Source organism: Bicyclus anynana, chromosome 7 (genome assembly GCF_947172395.1).
Source record: "Bicyclus anynana chromosome 7, ilBicAnyn1.1, whole genome shotgun sequence".
Taxonomy (NCBI): domain Eukaryota; kingdom Metazoa; phylum Arthropoda; class Insecta; order Lepidoptera; family Nymphalidae; genus Bicyclus; species Bicyclus anynana.
This window is the reverse complement of record NC_069089.1, coordinates 131940-154169: the sequence shown is the minus strand read 5'-3', so window position 1 is coordinate 154169 and position 22230 is coordinate 131940. Positions and strand designations below refer to the sequence as shown.

At 37.6% G+C, this 22230-nt stretch overlaps 4 protein-coding genes across 4 annotated transcripts in view; 2 read left to right on the top strand and 2 right to left on the bottom strand.

Moving 5' to 3' along the window:
• Positions 1 to 4121, bottom strand: part of LOC112045057 (5'-3' exoribonuclease 1) — a 30708-nt gene extending 26587 nt beyond the window's left edge. The window contains exons 1-4 of the mRNA XM_052882386.1: positions 3761 to 4121; positions 2696 to 2922; positions 2351 to 2403; positions 393 to 553 (exon numbers count right to left, since the gene is read on the bottom strand). Coding sequence (XP_052738346.1) covers positions 393 to 553; positions 2351 to 2403; positions 2696 to 2922; positions 3761 to 3835 — 516 coding nt within the window. The 5' untranslated portion in view covers positions 3836 to 4121. The remainder of the gene's footprint in view (positions 1 to 392; positions 554 to 2350; positions 2404 to 2695; positions 2923 to 3760) is intronic.
• A 904-nt stretch (positions 4122 to 5025) lies between these two features.
• On the top strand, positions 5026 to 8590 carry LOC112045065 (uncharacterized). Its single transcript, XM_024081127.2, has 5 exons — positions 5026 to 5341; positions 5462 to 5589; positions 6167 to 6379; positions 7138 to 7177; positions 7544 to 8590. Exons 1-5 carry the CDS (start codon positions 5245 to 5247, stop codon positions 7642 to 7644), a joined length of 579 nt encoding a protein of 192 aa, XP_023936895.1. The 5' UTR covers positions 5026 to 5244; the 3' UTR covers positions 7645 to 8590.
• LOC112045063 (ATP-binding cassette sub-family G member 5) lies at positions 8449 to 17778 on the bottom strand. Its single transcript, XM_024081120.2, has 14 exons — positions 17615 to 17778; positions 16492 to 16609; positions 15996 to 16180; positions 15540 to 15602; positions 14800 to 14881; positions 14063 to 14194; positions 13552 to 13692; positions 13180 to 13387; positions 12642 to 12759; positions 11989 to 12082; positions 11511 to 11649; positions 10782 to 10967; positions 10031 to 10225; positions 8449 to 9476 (listed from the first exon to the last, which is right to left on the bottom strand). Exons 1-14 carry the CDS (start codon positions 17666 to 17668, stop codon positions 9278 to 9280), a joined length of 1914 nt encoding a protein of 637 aa, XP_023936888.1. The 5' UTR covers positions 17669 to 17778; the 3' UTR covers positions 8449 to 9277.
• Positions 17779 to 19126: 1348 nt separating this feature from the next.
• LOC112045066 (ATP-binding cassette sub-family G member 8) overlaps positions 19127 to 22230 on the top strand; it is a 53044-nt gene continuing 49940 nt past the window's right edge. Inside the window, exon 1 of the mRNA XM_052882593.1 lies at positions 19127 to 19358. The gene's annotated coding sequence lies outside the window, so the exon portion shown is untranslated. The remainder of the gene's footprint in view (positions 19359 to 22230) is intronic.

The window sequence follows — 22230 nt, the reverse complement described above, 5'->3', positions numbered from 1 at the left end:
GTTGGAGGTGCATGGCCCTTACCGGATTCGAACCCACACCCTCCGGAATCAGAGGCAGAGGTCATATCCACTGGGCTATCACAGCTCGTATATATAATAATAATAATAATAAGCCCTTTATTCTGTGTTAAGAAATTACAATATTATATTTTTTTTAAAGAATTTCTCTTAGCATAGTGTGCCTTTCGGCATAGGCCTCCTCCAGCGACTTCCACTGCTCTGTCTCTAATGCGACCCTTCTCCATTTTGGACCTGCTGTGAGCTTTTTAAAGTCATCCTCCCATCTAAGGACCTGTTTGCCCCGATTCCTTCTGGTCGTCATCTCTAGGGTACCATTCCGTCACCAGCTCGTATATATAATGAGTCTGAAACATCTAGACAAAACAACTCACCTCGTGTCCAGAAAGTATAACTTTAACCTTGGACCATAAAGGATCAGTAGATATTTTGGACTTGACAAAATATCTGAGTTGTTCATGCAGACGCGCCATGAACACGGTTCCTGGGGTGATGCAATTGCTGTCAAACCTCTTCTCTGTCGGTAACACTTCACCTGTACACAGAATTATGCTCATGTCAGTCACTGACACTCATTTTATTAATTTTAATATAGAAATACTAGCGGACGACCGCGACTTTGTCCGCGTAAATTTCGATGTCAACTTCACTACTACCCCTACCCTCCCCGTACCCTATCCCTTTCCTACCCCTACCCTCCCCGTACCCTATCCCTTTCCTACCCCTATCTAGGCGTCATATAGCGGAATTTCTGCGTCTTATAGAAATTTTGTATTATCTCCGAAACTATTTAAGTAATTAACATACTGTAAAGGGCAAATCTTATCTCCATAATATCTTTGTGATTATTAAATAATTTATCTTAATAAGGATTAAAGTTTAGTTGTATAAATAATGACGTAAACCTAAGTATATAAAATTAATAATTTTTAAAACACAAAAGGTACTATATCTGCTAATATATAGAAGATAGATATATGGTGTCGCAGACTTTTTTGTAGAACTTTTAAAGATACATAAAGTCTCCATACATTAATTTCAATTTTACACAATAGTTAAGGCAGCGCATGCGAATAAGTCTGTTTAAGAGGATTTTCAGTCCGACCTGTATGACAAAAACTGTGATAACTCGGCTAATATATATGATGCCAATATAAAATATAGCCTATAGCACTCCCCAATAATGTAGCATTCTACTGGTGAAAGAATTTTTAAAATCGGACCAGTAGTTCCGAAGATTACCCCATTTAAAAAATGTGACAAAGTTACAAACTTACAAACTTTACCTCTTTATAATATTAGTATAGAAGTATAGATTATACTTTTTTGATTCAATTTAGATGTTTGGTGTCAGACTGCTATAGTGCCAGAGTAATACTTTAGCATGCTACGCAAAGGGTGGCCAAACCTTTTATACCAAAATAAACACTTCAAGTCTCACACACACCCAATTTTTTGAATCTGTGCAATTGCATGTCGCCCTGTCTGTGAGCTCCTGGCAGTTGACAGATTCAATGAATTTTTTAACTTGTGAAACTGATTTAAATTCAAATGCTAATTGTGTGTTTGTGTCTAATCAACAATAATACTATTTCTGTCTTACAATACCACAAATGTACTAAATGACACCAAGTGTTATTTAAACACATTTCTAAATAAACATGGCATATATATGGCATCAACAAGAAGAGTTTATTTTATGTTTTGGCAATACAGTATTTGAAATTTTTTAAATGATATCTTGAAACTAGATTTATTTTAAATAAGATTATGAAATACGGAATAAAGCAATCAAATCAAAAAAAATATATGGGTTTTAATATTCTTGAATGTATATTTAGAGAGGTATTTATTCTATGTATCTTAGAAATTCCCACTTTGCCTACCTGACCATTATATTATTATATAAAACTAGCGGACGCCCGCGACTTCGTCTGCGTGAAACTCGATTTAAACTTTCAACTACCCCTACCCTACCCTACTATGCCCCACCCCTACCCTACCCCTACCCCGTTTATAATAATTATTAATATGAACTTTATACCATAACAATAAAGTTCAAATTTACCATGTTTTAGTTAGAAAACATTTGTATGGGAAAAAGAAAAGGGCTATTTTTTATGGTTATTCCGGCAATTATTCGAATCTTTCTCACCATAAAAACCATCCTAGAACTTCAACTAACATTTAAAAAAAGAATTGGCCAAATTGGTCCAGGCGTTGTTGAGTTATGTGCTTACCAACGCATTTTGCGATTCATTTTTATATTATAGATACCATTTTATAAAATAAATATTATTCCTTCTTGTTGAATTTAGTTTAGCTTATTTACCTTTAGCTTTAGCTTTTTCTTCCAAATCCTCAGCTTCTCTTGCAGATCTGAACCTACAAGTTAATAAAAAACCTTCAGCATTCCAAACATCCTAGTAATAAAATAGTGGACTATACCACAATATATTTTGTCATGAAGGTTTGTCAATGTTTAAAATATTGGGCAAACAATACTTTACAAAAGTTGACTAACTCAGAAAATAGACAAATAAATCTATATTGATTTATAAATTTATTTTCTATTTTCTGCAATTTCAGTACTGTCTTGAGATTTATTATCTCAAAACTGTACTGCAATGTTTTCAACAAAATGAATATTTTATAAAGTGTAAAAATAAATATTTACCTCCTCCCTCTCTGCTGGTTCATCTTAGCCCGTGGTGCTACACCGTCAATAGCCATGAAGAACAATTTCTTAGGCTTAATGATTTGAAACAGTATACTGATATAGTGGAAAATGTCCTTGAATATTTTCTCCTCTGTGATGCGGAAGTGTGGATTGGAGTCGTCAGGGTGTGAACAGTTGTGAATTATACCATTCATGTCTAAATACATGTTGTCAAAATCTGGTATCTGCAAGTGAGAACATAACAAGTGTTTCAGTTTTATCTACACTATAGACAGTGATATGCTTATAAACAAACTAGTTAAAAATGAATGAAGAAAATACATGTCATATTTGTATTGTTTTTATTTAAAATTTTATTAATGATATTAAGCATATCTAATTGTTATTTCATTTTTTGCGCAAAGGATCAGCCTGGCTGTCCAGCGCGGAAATGCAGCCAGTATTCTTACCACCATTCCACGTGGGCATGATTTGTATAGTTATTAGGATAAGTTAGCTTAAGTTCCTTATTGTATTCTTATTAATCAAATTTATTGTCATTAATTTAGGAACAACATTTAAAATGCCTAGCTAAATCGCTAGGCAGTTTCCCTCATTTTAAATTTATTTTTTGTGCATTGCACAGAGAGTTTGACATTATTATAATGAAACTTTTCTCTCATAAGGAAGCAGGCTTGGTTAAAGCTGAATCAATCAAGGTAAAGGTTGGTTCAGCTTTAACCAGTTTATCATCATGAGGAACAGTCATATTGACAATTACTGATCTTTCAACAATCTACTAGCACTATATCAGGTCTAATGGCAACAGTATTGTCGTTATCAACCCATATACGGCTCACTGCTGAGCTCGAGTCTCCTCTCAGAATGAGAGGGGTTAGAAGCTTTAGGTGGATTATCTTGGCAACTTGATCATGTTTGTGCCAGTATTAGCTTTTAGAACATGGGGCTTCGCTTAGAGGCAACGAACCCAAAATACAAAGCTACACTTTCATTGAGATACTAACTATAGATTGTTGCCAAATGACTACAATGCAGAGCTTAGAAAGTTAGGAGACAACATACCTGATACTGCTTCACCAGTTCGTTAAGGCAAGGATACCTTTCACTTGTGTACCTAAAGAACTTCGGTACTCCCATTTTTAGAAAACTTTGCGAGGAATCAGCAAAATTGTTGTTTACTTAGTACATTTGCTGAATACAATAACCTTAATTTGTAAAGTATTACAGTTCAAACAACACTGTTTTTTTCCAATGTAATATACATGTATATGGGGACGTATAAGACAAGGTAATTCTAAGCCGTTAACTAGAAGTTACCTATCCTAATTCTCTTGATATTTCTGAAAAATTATTAGATTTCCTAACGAGAAACATCAAACAAGAACTCAACGATTCTTTCTTCACTTCACAAACGTCAAATTTAAGTAGTATTAATCTGTGGTCAAATACTTTAACCTTATTTTTTCTCTTCTCTTTGGCTTTGCACAGATTATCCAAGTAGCACAGTATTAACTTTTTTTTAGGTATTTGACAAAAGTAAAAGATATGGAAACATAAGGATACCTTAGACCATTAAAAAGAATGGTCTAAGCTAAGCTCTGATACGATCGGCGTCCAATTTATTCGTTGCGGACTTGCAGCCTTGGTTGCGGCGATTTAGTTGCTGTAGATGTGCGGACTGTCATAAATCGCTTTAGCTGTTAGTATAATCGGCAACTTAGTCGGTCAGGTCATGCCATGGGAACTTAGAAGAACGTGAAATCTTTATGATGCAGCGCCATTTACATCCTAGATTTAAGATTACAGTATAGTAAATTCAATTACTTATGGTGTGTATGTATTATAATGTTAATAGAGATTTAAACCGTGTAAGTACGGAAAAATAATCTAAAAAAAAGAATTATTTATCCTTTTTATTTTGACGCATAATAGGAAGAATGTGCTTGTATTTCTAAAGCAAAGGAATTATTAAAGAAAGACAGTAAGGTGTACATTAATTTCAACGATGTTACACATAGTCATTTGGTGGCCTAGTGGTGCTTAACAAAGGTTTGATCTATAAATCCTGAGTTCGAGCCCGAGGGTAACAACGGAAAACATTTTGTTTCTCTCAATTGGTTTCTTCAACTATTACAAAATTAAAAATCTCTCTCCTTTACAAAAAATATGGATTATTATTTTTATAACTTATTGGATAATAAAAATAGCATAGCTAGTTACTAGATGGCGCTATCAAAGGCGTTCCGAAAAAAGTTAGAGTAGTCTATCTATTTTCAATAATACACTGTAATCTTTGGGTCAGGTCAACTAAAAGTTGACAGTGAGCGGGGCTCTCACTCACACTCAGTCTCAATCTGTGCATTAGTTGTCAAACTCAAAATTGAAAAGTTTATAGTGAAAAAAAATTTTTCATTGTATTTAATAATTAATCAATCTGTGTATTTAATGAAAATAAAAGCGAAGAAAATCAGGATTAAAATAGAACTAATATAAACTGCCATAGTGCCAATCTTTTTTAGTTATTTATCTCAATTATTAATACCATAATGGAAGGGGAGGAACTTGGTGGCGACTTGGTAAGAATGGATCATGGTTTTCTAGTTGATGACGAAACCTATGTGGTAAACTCTGATGATGTTTTAGGTAAATATTTCTTTTCCCTCCAGAATAGACTATTCTATTATATATATTTGTTCAGTGTTTATTTACAAGAGTATTCTAACCTAACCTACTTAATATTTAAGCAATTTAATTATGTTCCAGAGCAAGAAGAAAACAATTCCGACTCAAACGACAGAGGCAAGAATGCGCCCCTCAGAGAACAGGACAGGTTCTTGCCCATTGCTAATATTGCTAAGATTATGAAAAGAGCCATTCCAGAAAATGGAAAGGTTTGTTCTTTGTTTACTATTTTCTCATCTGCTATTGGTCACGTAGCATTGTGCTGAGCTGTGGCCATTTTCTGGGTTATGCCACACATCGCAGGGTATTGTCCTGGATGTCCTGGTGTACTGTAGATATTGTGATGTATGGCATAATTTCGATATAAACACATTTTCCTTTCTTTCTTTTCTATTTTATACGAACGCTGATACCATGCCATTCATCATGCTATGCAATTTTTTTTTCGTTGACCCCTTGCAGGTTGTCATAGACCCCTAGAGGTCGCTATAGACCACCTTGGGAATCACTGGTCTAGACTATAAAGTGTTTTTTATTATAGCAAGACCTGTTGCAACAATATAAAAATGAATAGCATTAAACCAATGTATTAGCATCACTTCGACACCTGCTGGGTTACACTGGGACTGGCATAACTAGCGGGCAATTAGCACATTACAAATTATCTCACATCTACATTACAGATGTGACAATGCATTATGCTGTTTACTACAAAACACAGTTTTTGGCATTTTCACCATTCAAAACTCATTCAACTTCAACTTTTGCATATGCTATATTTTGCAGATAGCAAAAGACGCCAGAGAATGTCTGCAAGAGTGCATCTCAGAGTTCATCTCGTTCATAACGAGTGAGGCGAGTGACCGCTGCCAGATGGAGAAGCGCAAGACTATCAATGGCGAGGATGTGCTGTTCGCCATGAACGCCCTGGGCTTTGACAACTATGTGGAGCCTTTGAAGATATATCTGAAGAAGTACAGAGAAATTATATTATCTCCTGTGAGTATTATATTAGTCTGTTTTTAATGCTCCACTCTTTGGCACTACTCAGACATTTGGAGTTGAGCTTTGTTACTCCACAGTAGCATTGTGTATTGTGTATGGTGATCATGTTCAAACTGTACCTACAGATCACTGTTAGGTAATGACAATGGTTGTGACTGACAGTTTTAGTCAGGGATCCCTAGAACATTTTGCAAACCTGATGACTAACAAGCTAATTTAGCTTCATCTCTATAAGACAATCAACATCTTTATTTATGAAAATTCTTTATTCTAGTAGCTAATTGAGTTACCAGAAAAAATTAAAATTTCAGAGCGTTGAGATATTTGAACGAAAAATTTGCTTCTTAGTAATTAGGTGTACAAAATGTTCTAAGAATCCCTGACTATTTTACACATATTATGTAATATAAATTTAATGCATATGAGGGAAAGAAAGGCAGTCTCTGTTAATAAATCTCTTTCTATTCCTTCTTTTGATATGAGGAATCAATTTAATTTATTTTAATTAAGCATTTTAATAATAATAATAATAATAATAATATCGTTTATTTGCAAGAATTACCGTTCCTTAAGCTTGTTTCTATAATCTCTAGTCTTTAGTATGTATATAGTAATTACAATTAAGTTTAGAAGGTACACGTCTGTAAGAATCATATTAGGCTACTTATGCCTGCTCATTTCATACAGACACCATCAAGGGTACAGCAGCTAATAGAAATATAAAGATTGTTAATATTAGTATTTGGTTTCAGGTCACAATCAACAAACTGAACAAGACAATAGTGTTTTATGGTGAGTAGCGTAGTAGGAGTGTAGACTGTGAAACAGCTGTTTTCCAGTTTTTATCTTCAACCAATCAATCTAATAAAATTATTAAGATGTAGATGGTAAATGATGTCTAATTATTATTAGTAAGTAATAGGCAAGATACATATACAATTTGCATCAACCTACCATCTGTATGCTTGTAATGTCTGCAAATAAATACATTGATTGATTGATTAAAATGATGAAACAGAAAGCAATGTTTCCGTTTGGGCCACCATTGGTCAACTTTTCTCTTTACGAGATATGTTGTGGCCCGCATGGTAGGGCTGCTGGAAAATAATCGGGACAAGTGTAAATATGTTTGACAAGTAAATAAATATTTTTTTTTAGGTGACGGACAATGCACTTCAAGTGAAAACGAGATAGAGACATCGTCAGAAACAGTAATATATGGATATCCTAAAGTCATTGGAGAGTATGAAATATCTTAAGCCTAGACATAAACATATTGTCTGTGAGCGTGAAAATTATAATGTATTTGAATTATTTTTGGCTGACACCCAAACACATTAAGCATATGGTCCATCTGATGATAAGTGACAACAGACGCCTACAAACAGAAAAGAATGTACTGCAAAGTGCAGCCCTGAGGAGTAACTTTTAAGCCTTATTGGATTGCAATTCAGTGCCTGTATGTGCGTAGGTGTCAAGTGCCTAATAATTATTTACATATTACACGAAACCATTAATTGTATCGTGTACTAGCGAACGCCTGCGATGTAAACTAAACGTTCCTCTTAATTAATGATAAAAATAGTTACGATCCGTTGCGTAGTTTAAAAGATCCAAGTTGGTTTATGTTAAAAATTTACGCATTTGCAAGTTAGTGTAATAAAGGGTGTTTTAAGGATCAAATAACCATCTCTCAAGGTCAGCGACCTGTTGGCATGCTGCACATGGCATGGCATCGCTCGTCGTTTAAGTGAGAAAATAAAATATATACCTACTTTCAGCATAAAAGTGAATCTAAAGTGAATTAAACGTAAACCTTTATACAGTCAGATAATTCGTCTTTTATTCATCATTAATCATTATATTTCGTCCATTCATTCCTCAGATATAATTTTACCAAGTAGTGGTCCTTTAACTTCACGCAACAACGCATTTTTCAGAGATTTATTTCCTTTACATCGGATTGTCAACAAACAAAATATTCAAATAACGAGTAGGTATAATGCCTGCTTACTATTACTACTTAAAGTAAATATGTGGTAACGAATAAAAATCAACCAACAGTTAGGATAGAAAATTTATTAATTAAGGCTTTCATTATTTGTAATGTAAAATATAGTTATAATTGAATTTTTTAAGATTTTGGTTTTAATGTGGAAAATATTGCATTGCTGTTTTTTAAATATATAAATTATTATGTATACACTAGAATGTTTCATTAAATCACCTTATCTATTAGTTTGAGGAAAAAGTTTCTTCTTATTTTATATAAAAAATCAATAGGTTTTTTTATAAAGTTTATTTACATTTGACTAATACATGTAGGTGCCATTTTGTTGGATATCTTTTTGCATTTTGTAGATAGGGACGTGATCCCATTGCTATAAAATTTTGGGATTTTGATAAAAAAATTGCGACAAGTGGTTTTGGCAGTCCTCTTGTGATGTTAACCTAATACTGCCCAAGGAAATACTGTAAAGACCGAAACAAGTGAAAATCTGAAGGTGCAAGGTCAGGACTATACGGCGGATGCTTTAACACTCAGCCAGCTAGCCAAACTCTCGTAATTTTGCTGAGTGGTAATAAAGAGTAACTTTCCCCAGAAATATCTCTCCCGAGTATGTATGTTGAAAAGAGATATTTTTAACTATTTTTCCACGATTTTCCGCATACACTGTAATTATGTCAAATCTGTCGTCAATGTATGATCTCGTTTCGATCAGTCATCAATTGATGGATTTCCGGTAAAATGTGTCGAACTCTACCATCAAACGAATAGGTGGCCAGAGGAAGTGCTAAACTAACCAAGATGACTCATTGAATTTGGACGAGTTGGCAAAAACACTTAGAGCACACATGTCATACATGTCTTATATAATATTAATTTATTTGTTATTCTCTAAACTTATCAGTAATATATCCCGGTAACGGCATTAGATACAAGACTTTGTTCAACACAATTATACCCAAAGAAAAGGCAAAGGAAATGCCCAAGTTAAAGTCCATATTGAAGTCGCCCATCTGGTAGATGTCACCTGCGAAGTTCTTTGCAGTAAACCTTTCCGCTAGAAAACTCTTTCCACTGGAATACCTGCAATCGTAATGGTTTTTTTATCAAATTTATTTATATATATATTTTTTTAATTCTAACAACGTTAATACAATATGAAATATAATACAAAACACTTAAAAATTTATTAAAAAAAATTAGCTCTCCCGTTGCGAGACATTTGAGTGTCCAAGCAACCGTTGGTCACAATGGTCAGGTCCTCACAATACGCGCCGTTTAAAGAACCACTGCCTTTTGTATCAGCCCGTTAATCCAGCAGTTATCGAAGACCATTAATGAAACTACTATTGGAACAATAATAGTTGACTCAACATTATGCACCAAGTTTAACTATTATTTATATTAACAAAACTACCATAAAAAAAGGGATTTTTAAAGGTGCACACGGAAGGGGTTAGAGCGATAGGACGTGGCTAGCTAGCTGGCCAGGACTGAGAGTTTCTGAGAAAATAGTTACTTTGGATTCTGTAACTATTTTCTCAGAAACTCTTAATGCGGAACTCTGTGACATTCTCAAGTATTTAAATAGAAACCAGTCAAAATAAAGTTAATACAGTAAAGGTACAATTCTATACCTGCAATTGTCGTTGGCGTGCGCGTTGGCGTTGGCGGTGTGGATGCCGCCGCCGGTGCAGTTCTCGCGCTCGCTGTAGGGCAGCGCGCTGTAGGCGGGCGCCGCGAAGACGTGCCGGTGCAGCAGCAGCGAGGCGTAGCGCGTATGCGTGAGGTACGTGAGGTAGTACAGCCACTCCTCGTAGCCGCGGTACGATCTGCACAGCACATGGGCAGTGGCCACAGTGAGGCTTTTGCTTACCTTGATATTATATTACTACTTAGGTCAAATCTAGGAAGCAGAACCACTACTTCTAAACTTGGAACTTAGACATTTTGAAGTTATAAGTACTTGTTCAGTTCTGGTGACGGCATATAAAAATTATATATAACTTGATGCTGCAGACAATAAAATACTCTCAACTCACTCAACGTTTCACTCCGAAGCATCTTCAGGAGATGAGTCTATAATGATTAATTGCGAAATTGACTTTGCTTTGACGCTTTTTGCGGACAACTGAGAAAAATAATAAATCATTCACTGTTTATTAAACAACATATAATGCAGACAACGGACGGGACACGACGTGACTTTGGCGTTAAAAGTCACACGGAGCACTAGCAATCGCGCTCGACTCGAATGCGTTGGCTGGGTGCGGGCGTTAAAATTAGTGTTCTGGGCGCTAACGGGATCGTCTCGCCCACAGTGCGAGCCTACGCCACGTCACCGTCCTATCCTGTCTGCTGTCTGCTCGAACTTTAATAGCACGTCACCTCAGTACGCCGCTGGCCAACATGACGTAGATGCAAGTGATGTAGATGTTGACGACGGCGGCCACGAGCCCGTTCTTGACGAACATCATGATGGCGATGGCTTGCTGCTCAGCGTACACGTAGCTCGACCACAGCACTAGCGCGCAGTACACGTAACCCAGCGTATCGGACAAGTCGCCCACTATCCTGGAAGCGAATTGGGTTTGTCTGGGCTATGTCTACCACCCTGCTTCTGCACCAAGTAGCATTGCGGTAATTCAATATTTTATATAGTTACAAAAAAGCAAAAGCCAATTGCAAATACTGTTGCCTATAACGAAGCAGCACTTCGATGTACATACAATTAACATTTTTTACAAAGTGCTTGCACCCTTTAGTTTCAGGCCTAAGCCTGAATTAGCCTCAAACCATACCTATCAATAAAGAAAACCAAATTAGTATCCTTCAGCGGTAGTTTACGCTGCCTAATTATTTACGTCATCCGGACTGTTTCGTTCTATTCACAAATCTAATAGGTTCAAATGTTAACCGCGGTTAGTTTCGTAGGATCTTAGAGAGTCACTGCACCCCAATGCAATGACACTTTGCTTCAACTAGCCTTCGAGTCCTCTTGTAGAGAGTTCAGTGCTATCACAAACTGTATCGTGATGTTTTTGAGATGCCATTAACTAGCCTACAACGTGCACACAATCAGAAAAAAAATATTTTGTTTATTTTCAGTGTACTCACGGATAGATAATAGCAGTGGCAGCGAAGGAGGTGAGTAAGGAGAAGGGCAGCGACACCAGGTTCCAGGCCAGCAGCAGGCTGGCACCGCTGTACAGCCCCTCCTGCGACTCCTGGTAGTAGCGCGTGCGGTACGGTGCAACTGCAAACAGTTGACGAGCGTTCTTTTACACTTACCCTGTTAGGAGTCGTATGGGTGTCAATGTTCAATCGTGAAAGCTAAATTAGAAGCACTTGCTCTCTTTGGTATATTTGCGTATCTTCGGTCACAGTGCAATAAGTAATAATTGTCTACTGTGAAGCTGATAGATAAATCTACCGAATCTGGGCTCATCTTGTGCAATCATTTTGCAAGTTATTATGCTTTGATTTGTGATTTATATGAAAGCCTGATTTAAATATCAATTTATACAAGGTATCGTCGCCACTAAGTTTAGTAAGGATTCTTGCGGTAAACAACAAAAGAGAATTGTTTACTTACAAAGGCAAATAGTATTCATGATACTGATAAAGTATGTCCCCACCATCGCGTTGAATATAAGCCCACTTCTGGTCACAAAAGCGCGTTGATAATCCTGGAAAATGATAAAACGAAAGTTTTAAAACAAAATCTAACTAGGTACCTATAATAAAAAAGGAAAAACCTGAATTCTCGAACGAAAGCCCGGGCGTACGTTAGAATGTAAATTCTGGATTAATTATTATTTAGAATACCATTTCAGGTTCATTAAATAATAATTACATTTCGTCGCTTCATTCTTTAGATATAATTTTACCAAGTAGTTTACAAGCAACAACGCACGTGTCAGAGATTTATTTTTTTTGGACCGGATATCAACAAACAAAATATTCCGCCGCTATGTCGCTGCAAACAAACAAACAGTAAACAAAACAGCGACAAAGGTAAATACATAACGGGATAAGACCTTGGATGGGGTGCTATGTAAACGCCACGCCATCGTCCCGTCCGTGCCCCCGTGACGTAGGTACCTGTAGGTTGTACTACATTTTCGGATATATTTTGTATGAAACGTAATTTTCATAATCTTGTCTCATCCCATCTCAATGAACACGTTACGTAAGCATGCAGCGAACTTATTTGTAGTTTTGGATTGATATTATGATTGGACTGACCTTCGATTCATTGTAAAAGATCCACAGAATGAAAAAATATATCGGCAACGTGAGCAATCGCATCGCCATCTGCTTGATGCCGTGACTCTTCACGTTGAAGATCGACGCCAACATTCGCCTGAGAGGTAGGATAAGGGGAATAAGACATTACGATACACTCACTGCCTATTACTCAAAGCTGCCTCTATTTGTTGGTAAGTCATCAGCCGAGGCGGTTACATATCGTGTGGTCTCAGGGTCAGGCTTTGGGCTATAAAATATTGGAATTTTCTTATTTTTCAAGATGTTCCCAGTAGCAACAGGGTTGTCGGTTCAGTTTGGAAATCTGTGGTGTTAGGTAGAACCCTGTGCTTCGAAGAGAACATACTAAAGGAGAGAGAAGGTTTTACCTAAATGAGGCTGATCATGATTTATTAACAAACAATAATTTCACCATGTAGGTATCTGCTTCTCTGTAAAGCTACAGGCACACACAGATATAGAAACGGTACATAATATTCCATCTTTTTAGTCAGGAGTTGAGTAGGATTTATCTTACAGGTACAGCATCCAAATAGTCCTAAACCCGCCCGCCTTGCCGTAGTTGAGCTGTATCTTGTTGGGGTTGATGATGCGGCCGTGCTCTGCGAGCTGGCCCTGCATGACGGCCTGCCCCTCCAGCTTGAACTTCTCCACCAGTGCCGCGATCTGCTGGTTGGACTCTATGAACCGCTCGCGGGAACGTCTGTCCACTGTCGAGAGGCATACTGGAAAAATAAGGCAAAGTTGTCATCATAATCAGGATCACCAGCTGAAACGTCCATTACTGGTCATTGGTGTTGACCATTACTGGTCATTACTGGTCATTTTTAAACACCACTGTTGTATCCAGCGACTTCCTGCAGCTTGTAATAAAAGAGGATGTACTCACAGTAATACATGAGAGGGTTCTCCAGCTGCGGACAGGGAAAGCCGATGCTGGCGAAGTAGTCCAGCAGGTTGCGCGTGGGGCCCGCGTACACCACGTCGCCGAGGCACAGGTACACCACTCGGTCCAGGAACGGGAACACATCTACAAACGTCGTCACTATCATCAGTATTTTTAATGCTTGCACAAGGCAGAGTCTCTACTATATGATATGGTGGCAATGACCAGATTCCGGTTGGAGCGCGCTTGCCTGGGAGATATCTATTGTCTCAGGGACATATTATGAGCTCACCATTCGGTGCAATACGGATTTATTATGTTTTAATAGGGTAAGATAGAATTATAATAGTTGTAAGGTTGGAAGGAAAGAAGGATAGTAATTTCTGAACTAAACAAGACACACCCATCGAGTTTAGACTCATTTGTCTTGACAAAGCATTAACAAATACTCGGAAAGCTTATTATTTTAATCAGTTATTATTAATTTATGATTTCAAGTAGTACTCATAAGTACCTGATCGTGGTTTCTCCATGGTGAGAATGATGGTAGTCCCGTACTTCTTGGCCGCGTTGGAGAGGATGGATACCACCAGATATGTGTTCAAGGGGTCCAAGTCCCACGTGGGCTCGTCCAGCAGCAGGACGACTGAAACACAATTACATCACGCATAAAATATTCAGTTTTTCTAAGTCTTTATTAAATCACTCGTCACTCCGCCATTTTGCTCAATAAAATAAAATATCGTTGCTATTCATTATGTTAATGTTTAATATTTACTATCAAAATTTTCGTGGTATGAAGTCAAAACTTGACAACATTCGCTTGGCGACTTTATATACGAACTACGATATGACTCTGTCTTGGGCCGCGAACTTTTTTCTCGCAGTTATAACATATCTACAGAAGTGATCCAATTGCCAAGCGATTTAGCGTTCCGGTACGATGTCGTGTAGAAACCGTAAGGAGTGTGGATTTTCATCCTTCTTCTAACAAGTTATCCCGCTTCCATCTTAGACTGCATCACCACTTACTATAAGGTGAGATTGTAGTCAAAGGCTAACTTGTAAAGAATAAAAAAAAAAAGATCAATCAACCGGACCGGATTCGAACCTATGCCCTCCGAATCGAAGGCAAAGGTCATATCCTCTGGGCTATGACGTCTCTCGTAGATCTGAGTATGACATCGAAATGGCCCTAAAGTAATTTATAAATCTTAAAAAGTGAATAAAGCTAAAACTGTAGGTACCTACTTGGATCTCGGATGAGTTGTACTCCTATCACCAGCCGCCGATATTCGCTCTTCGTCAAGCTCGTCACGCACTTGTGGGCCACCTGCAGGTGAGAACACGAGCGTTACGCAGGTACCTTCAGGGGAATCACTTATGGCTCAATGTGGGCTTGCGTGGCTCGCCTGGTTGACAACCTCGTGCGATTGGCATCGTTCACCGCGTCTCGCTACTCTTTGGTAGAAGGGACAAGCAGGAACTAGATTATGGAGTATATATTCTTTGAACTAGATGGTGGAGTTCCTCACACCTCCAAAGTATAATATTGACGGCCTCCGTAGCGCAGTGGATTTTAAAGACGAAGGTTCTGGGTTCGATCCCCGGCTGGGTCGATTGAGGTTTTCTTAGTTAGTCCAGGTCTGGCTGGTGGGAGGCTTCGGCCGTGGCTATTTACTACCATACCCGCAAAGACGTATTGAATGGTATAGTTCTGTCACATATCTCCTGAATGTCGCCCAACAGTTCCGGCAGGCGGCACCTCAGTTGCAAGTACTACCTGTTGGTTCCCATTGGATATTCTGTTGGAGCATACAAAGTCGCCTTCTGTGAGTTTGTCGAAATGAACCCACTCGGGGTTCTTAATTATGAGCTTGTTAACTTAGTGTGACTAAAACCAAGCTTGGTTCCACTAGTTCATTACATTTGATTCGTTCACTATTATGGTAAACACTAACTAGTTCAAGTATTAATAAATTCATACTCACTTGTGATAAAGCTAAATCAGCCATGACTTGCTTAACTTTTGATGACTTTAAGTATCCAGAAATCTGAAAAAAAAATCCTTTATGGCCCATATCTTTTTAATATTATAAATTTAAAAACATATTTTCCTAGAAAATAACAACGTCTTGCTTATATTCACATTCACCTAAATTTGAATTTTAATGGAAAATAGTAATAGGTACATAAGTAACTCCGTCACTAAGTACAAGTACATTTGTCAAGTACCACAAAAGCAACATAACAATCTAAAGCTTCACCTCAGCTGGGCCATTTTCTAACTTTGGTGGCTTTCATTTTCTAAAAGCAACTATTATTACACAAAATAAAACGTTTGCACAAGGTATTTTCATAAACATTTTGTAAAGCACTTTTCCTGTTAATTTTGCGACACAGAGTTTTTGTTGATTTTAGCTATACATATTGAGAACGCAAATCACCTTGGTGAGCGACAGCGCCAGCGTCTGCTGCACGCTGAGCCCGGGCAGCAGCTTGCTGGAGTGCCGCACCAGCGCGCACGTGCTCCGGAAGTACTCCTCCTCCAGGGGCTCCCCCTCCAGCAGGATGTGGCCCTTGGAGGAGACCCTGCGGCTGATTACATCCAGTAGAGCGCGTTTGCCACTTCCTGGAAAGAAGAAATATATATCATAAATATAATTATTCTATCTAAACATATGAATGTTACTAATTGGTAAAAATAAGAATATGATGAGATCTAAGATGAGGTGATCTTGCCTTAAAAATGCCTGTTCACCCTTTCCTTGATTCATTCATTATTATCATTAGCATCTTATCTGGCACTGATAATTGCAGAGTCAAACCCTAATTAACTATTCTATAAGCTCAGTCTCAGTTCCAAACTCCCTTTCCTAGAAGGAGTACTGCTACCTGCTGACCCTGGCATGTGGCAGTCAAGATGATGATGTAAAGTTGTACCTTTAGATCCCAATATGGCGGTGACTTCGCCGCTGTGAGTGAGGAAGGAGACATCCTTGAGGATCACTCCGGTCTTCACGTCTCCCGTCAGCCGCTGGAAGAAGCTGCCCGGCTCCACCTGCAATCGTACTAGTGGGATGGCTGCACACGAGACAGGGCGGCGCCGGCTGGTGCGTCGTGTGCACAGTACCGTCCCGTGCGCGCTCCGTGATGTGCTTCCGTAGCGTAGTCCGTACCCGTATAAACTATCGCGAATTTTTCAACGATATTTCAAATACGTCTCATCCCGTCCGGGATAAAACACGTTACGTAAGCGAGTTTTAATAAATATTGGAAATTGATACCTATTATTCAAAAATGTCACCCCTTATCTTAAAATTTTAAAATTAATAATCTGTAAATTTACGAATAGTAATTTTATTGAAGGCCATCTTTTGAACAACATCTGTCAAGTATCTGTAAGTGCTAATTTACACTTTGTTTTATTTACCAAAAATAAATAATTTTACAATTAATAGTAAATAATAAACAAATTAAAAATAAAATACAAACATTAAATATAAAAATAAAATATTTTTATGAAAAACAAATAATAGGTACGTTACTTAGTACCTAAAAAATGAACAATTTCCCGAGCCCCATACAAAGGACATCAACGGGCGCCGGGCGCAAGGAGCGCCACACACTGCGCCGGGAGACCCTCACTACGGTGCACTTATTAACAACAACAATGTTATTAAAATATCTAATAAAAAACATTATTTTATTATAATTGATAAGTATTAATTATATTATATAATGTATGTAATAGTTATTACTTCAATATTCAACTAAAAGAAAAATCCCTTTTTGCAGAATTGCTATCTCATTCCAAGCTACAAAATTAAAATTTAAAATTATCTTCCACAAATTAAAAAAAAATAACATGAATCAAATTATCTACACTAATATTATAAAGATAGGTTTAAATAATCACCACTATCAGTGAGTAGGTACTGCTAGGCGAGTGAAACCGCGGCAATCCGCTAGTTGCTAGTAAAACTAACTAGCACAAATATTTCACATAAGATTTAAAAGCTACGGTTTGAAGACAATGCTGGAAGCATTAATACGTAGGACTTACTTGGCCCGAGTGGAAAACATTGCACAGCTCCAAAGTATAATCACTACCGATCATCTTAACCCCGGAAAAACCTTTCGAAACAGAACAAAAGTGTAATAAATAAATACAATCACATCATAAAGTGATACAGCCTCCCTCAACGACTGATCGCAAACTAATCTTCCGCGCCAACTTCACGGCGCACCCAGCGCTTGCGGCGTTGCCTGTCGTGTGCTGCTAACTTCTGTAACTGTACTTGACATTACGTTTCACGTTAACTTGCAATTATGAACTTTATTTGTGCATGTTAAGATTGATTCTTGATGAGAGACAACGAACAAGTGACTTTTAAGGGGATGACTACCATGTAACTTTATAAAATTCGTACGATACCATTGTTTGAAAATCAAAATGTCTATGAATATTAGATCTGTATGCATTTTGCCGTGATATCCCAGTGGATATGACCTCTGCCTCCAATTACGGAGGGCGTGGGTTCGAATCGGTCCGGGGCATGCACCACCAACTTTTCAGTTGTGTGCATTTTAAGAAATTAAATATCACGTGTCTCAAACGGTGAAGGAAAAACATCGTGAGGAAACTTGCACACCGGAGAATTATCTTAATTCTCTGCGTGTGTGAAGTCTGCCAATCCGCATTGGCCAGCGTGGTGGATGGACTAATGGCCTAACCCCTCTCATTCTGAGAGGATACTCGAGCTCAGCAGTGAGCCGAATATGGGTTGATAAAGAAGAAGAGAAGAAGACATTTTACATCCCTAATACTACTACTGGATCTCTGATCTTTTCTAAAACCTATTATGATATTAGTTATAGTATTCGGAATTTCGAATAATAGGTACTTTTTCTGATAAATGTTATATAAGATGAAAAAAGTAGATACAAATTATGTTTATCACCTACATAAACTAAGTTTTCGTAGATCTTAGTAAGTAGAAATTTGCTAGCGTAGGTAGGTACTTACCTCATAGGTACGTAACACTCTTCCTTGCAGATAGTATACTTATCTAATGTACCTAATTAAGGTATTTAAATATAGGTGCAAGAAATTACGGATTTACAAATATATAATGTATTTATAAGTTTCCAAAAAGAAAACCTACTTATATATTATTAACCTACTCAAAATGACTTAAATTAAATTATATATACAATTACAAAATAAATGAGTTATGCCTAATTATAAAAAGCACACTCTTTAGTTAACAGTGATGATAAGTAGCAAAGTATAAACTTGCCCTTAATGATGAAAGCCTCATTTTTCCACACACCTCTACGCATCGCTGCAACACATATGCACCGCATGAACCTCAGCTGTGTTTCGTCCTTTTTATTCTTATGTAAATCCGGTGTACACGTGAGATGGGTATACTCAAAGTCATGTTCACACATTCCAAAGGTTAGTTTTCCTTTTCCCTCGTACCTCTCTAACTGTAGTTAGAAAAGGAGAGCGCGTTGCGCAGTGTCACTGACAGTTCAGTAGCGAGCGGTGCGGTCGCCGCTGTAGGCTATTCGTCAGTACAAGGTACCACCGACCGTAGATTGCTAACGAAACGCGGTTTTATAACGAACGAAGGCATTCGATTTTTGAATGTTACTTTTTTAAATATAATAAGGTGTTTTAAGTGTCGTCGGATTGATGTACTTTTTTATGTGATCGAGTGTTTTATGGTGTGCAGTGTTGTGCGCTTTGAACGTACCTAGAGGTAGAGGAGTCCCGTTGTCCGGCGCGAGTAGTTTACCAAGTAAGTTGTTGTACACATTCTGGTATTTGTGTAGGTGGTGCGAGGAGCTTTTATTGGTTGTTCTATGATACTAGAAAGAATATTAACGTAACAAGTTCAAAGGGAGACTAAAATGTAGCCAACTGTAATAAACTTCACTTATGTTTTAGCCTATATATAGTAGGCAAACATGTTACATGGCTATTTTTAGCCGACTTCCAAAAAGGAGGAGGTACTACATTCGGCAGTATGCATTTTTTATGTATGTCCAGTGATATTTCCGTCATTTGTGGACCCGATTTTGAAATTTACTTTTTTGTTTGGAAGGGTATAAATTTATTTTTTTGTTTAGAAGGGTTCCATATTTTTTATATCAGGATCTGATAATGAAATCCTAGAGAAATCGAGGGGAACTTTCAAAAATCGTAGAGACGGTTGGTGCGTTTGTTAGTTTATACATTATTTGTGTATACTCAATAATTTCAATGATATTATAATTATGTAAGTAACTAGGTATATTAGAAACTAACTCAATACAGATTGAAGTATTGTAACAAATTAAACATGAAGGCAGAAAACGTGCAACTTTGCATACTACGGGTACCTACCTAATTTAAAATCATGTTGGTATTGTTTTTTACCCGATTTTAAAAAAAGGAGTTTCTCAATTCGAGTCTATGTTTTTTTTAATAAAAAATATTAACTTGTATTATATCTAATAAAATTGCTCTAAGCTAATTAATTAAAATTATCATTTAAACTATTTTTAAATGACTAACTATTTATACCCCATAATTTTAATTTATTTGTTGATAAAAATTAGCTCGAAGTTCATTTATATTTAACTGTAGGTAGATATATATGTATTATGTAGGCACCTACCAAAATTAATATAAGAATGAACAGTAAAGCAGACAAAGCCGAGGGTGATCTAGTTATAGTGTACAAAGTGAAATGGTAATCATTGTTATTTGTTTATTAATTTACAGTTTGCGTTAATTTCGTTTCACCTTAATCATCATAAACATTTTATTGACTTTCTTTTTTTACCTGTTTATTATTGTTGCTGTGGCGCAGTGGAATGCGCAGTGGATTTACAAGACGGAGGTCCTAGGTTCGAATCCTGGCTGGGTACGATGTCGTGTAGAAACCGATAGGGGTGTGGATTTTCATCCTCCTTCTAACTAGTAAGCCCGCTTCCATCTTAGACTGCGTATCACTTACTATCAGGTGAGATTGTAAGCATAACAGAGGTGCCTAAGTTAAGAATAGTTAACTCAAATATGAAGGAGGTAATGGCTAGACAACACGGAGCAACGGCCAAGTGTGAGCAAGAGCTGAAGCAAAGCGCCGAGACAAAGGCCGGCGGTAACGACCTCAAGTGTGACCCGATGACCTCACGCTTCAGTCACAGTGAGTCAGTTTTGGGAATTCGCAGTCATCCGAGCGGATACATTCTAAAAGATCCGGTTATTCAGATTCCTGGTTGCGTTTACCTATCAACCTTACATGCAATTATTTTTATTTTATCTTTTTACTACCCAAAGCGCCTTGAAAACCATCATAAATTTTTCAAGTAATTTTATTTTTTGCGACTTTTGTCAAACATTGATTGATTTGATCGTTGCCAATGCCGTTAAATTTCGAGAAGGAGGTGAACCGTCGAATCCAACTCGGCTGGGCTGCATTCGGGAAACTTCGCGACATCTTTTCGTCCGAAATTCCTAAGTGCCTGAAGACAAAAGTCTTCGAACAGTGCGTGTTGCCAGTGATGACCTATGGTTCCGAGACTTGGTCGCTAACTATGGGCCTTATAAGAAGGCTCAGAGTCACACAGCGGGCGATGGAACGAGCTATGTTAGGAGTGATCTCTGCGTGATCGAATCAGAAATGAGGAGATTTGCAGAAGAACCAAAGTCACCGACATAGTTCAGCGAGTTGCGAAGCTGAAGTGGCAATGGGCGGGGCACATAGTTCGAAGAGCCGATGGACGTTGGGGTCCCAAAGCGCTGGAATGGCGACCCCGCACCAGTAAGCGCAGTGTTGGCCGACCCCACACCAGGTGGACTGACGACATCAAGCGAGTCGCAGGGATTCACTGGATGCAGGCGGCTCAGTATCGTGATGTTTGGAAGTCCCTACAAAAGGCCTATGTCCTGCAGTGGACGTCCATCGGCTGATATGATGAATGCCGTTAACTGTTCTTCGTGGGTTCATACATATCGTTGAGTTGCCAGTGCGAGTGTGACACGCTACCTCAGACCCACCAGCACCAGCGCCAGCACACAGCGCCAACATCACCGTCAGGTGTTCATTGGTAACAACCGGGAACGGTCTAACGTCTTCCAGGTACGCGAGCCTAACGCCAACATACCAACTCCGGGCTGCTAATAAAAACATGTCTGCATAGATAGAACTAAAGCGACTTAAAACTCTTATTACTGATTTTTTTGCAATTGGTTGCTTGCGTAACTGAAACTTGGGTCCGTTATATATTATACCCTGACCGAGGACCTCAAACCACGACTTTACGATTCGAAGCCACATGGACAAATGAGGCAGAAGATAATATACTAAATACTTGTAGGTACTAAAAAAGTACCAATCAAAGTAGGTATTTATATAACACTTGATTATTTACCTAACATAAATTAAACATTATGTAAAATACATGTATAAGTATTTGTATAATTTTGAATTTTATAGTTCAATAAAATCAGTTACAAAACAGCAATTTCGCTGTGAATCACACAGTTTATGAACTGATCGATAGCTATAATAATATTATCTAATCCTTCATCTATATGCAATATGTTATATGTAACAGATATAGAATATTTAAGTACCTAGGTAGTTTCTAAAATACGATTAATTAATTCGAATATAACCGACT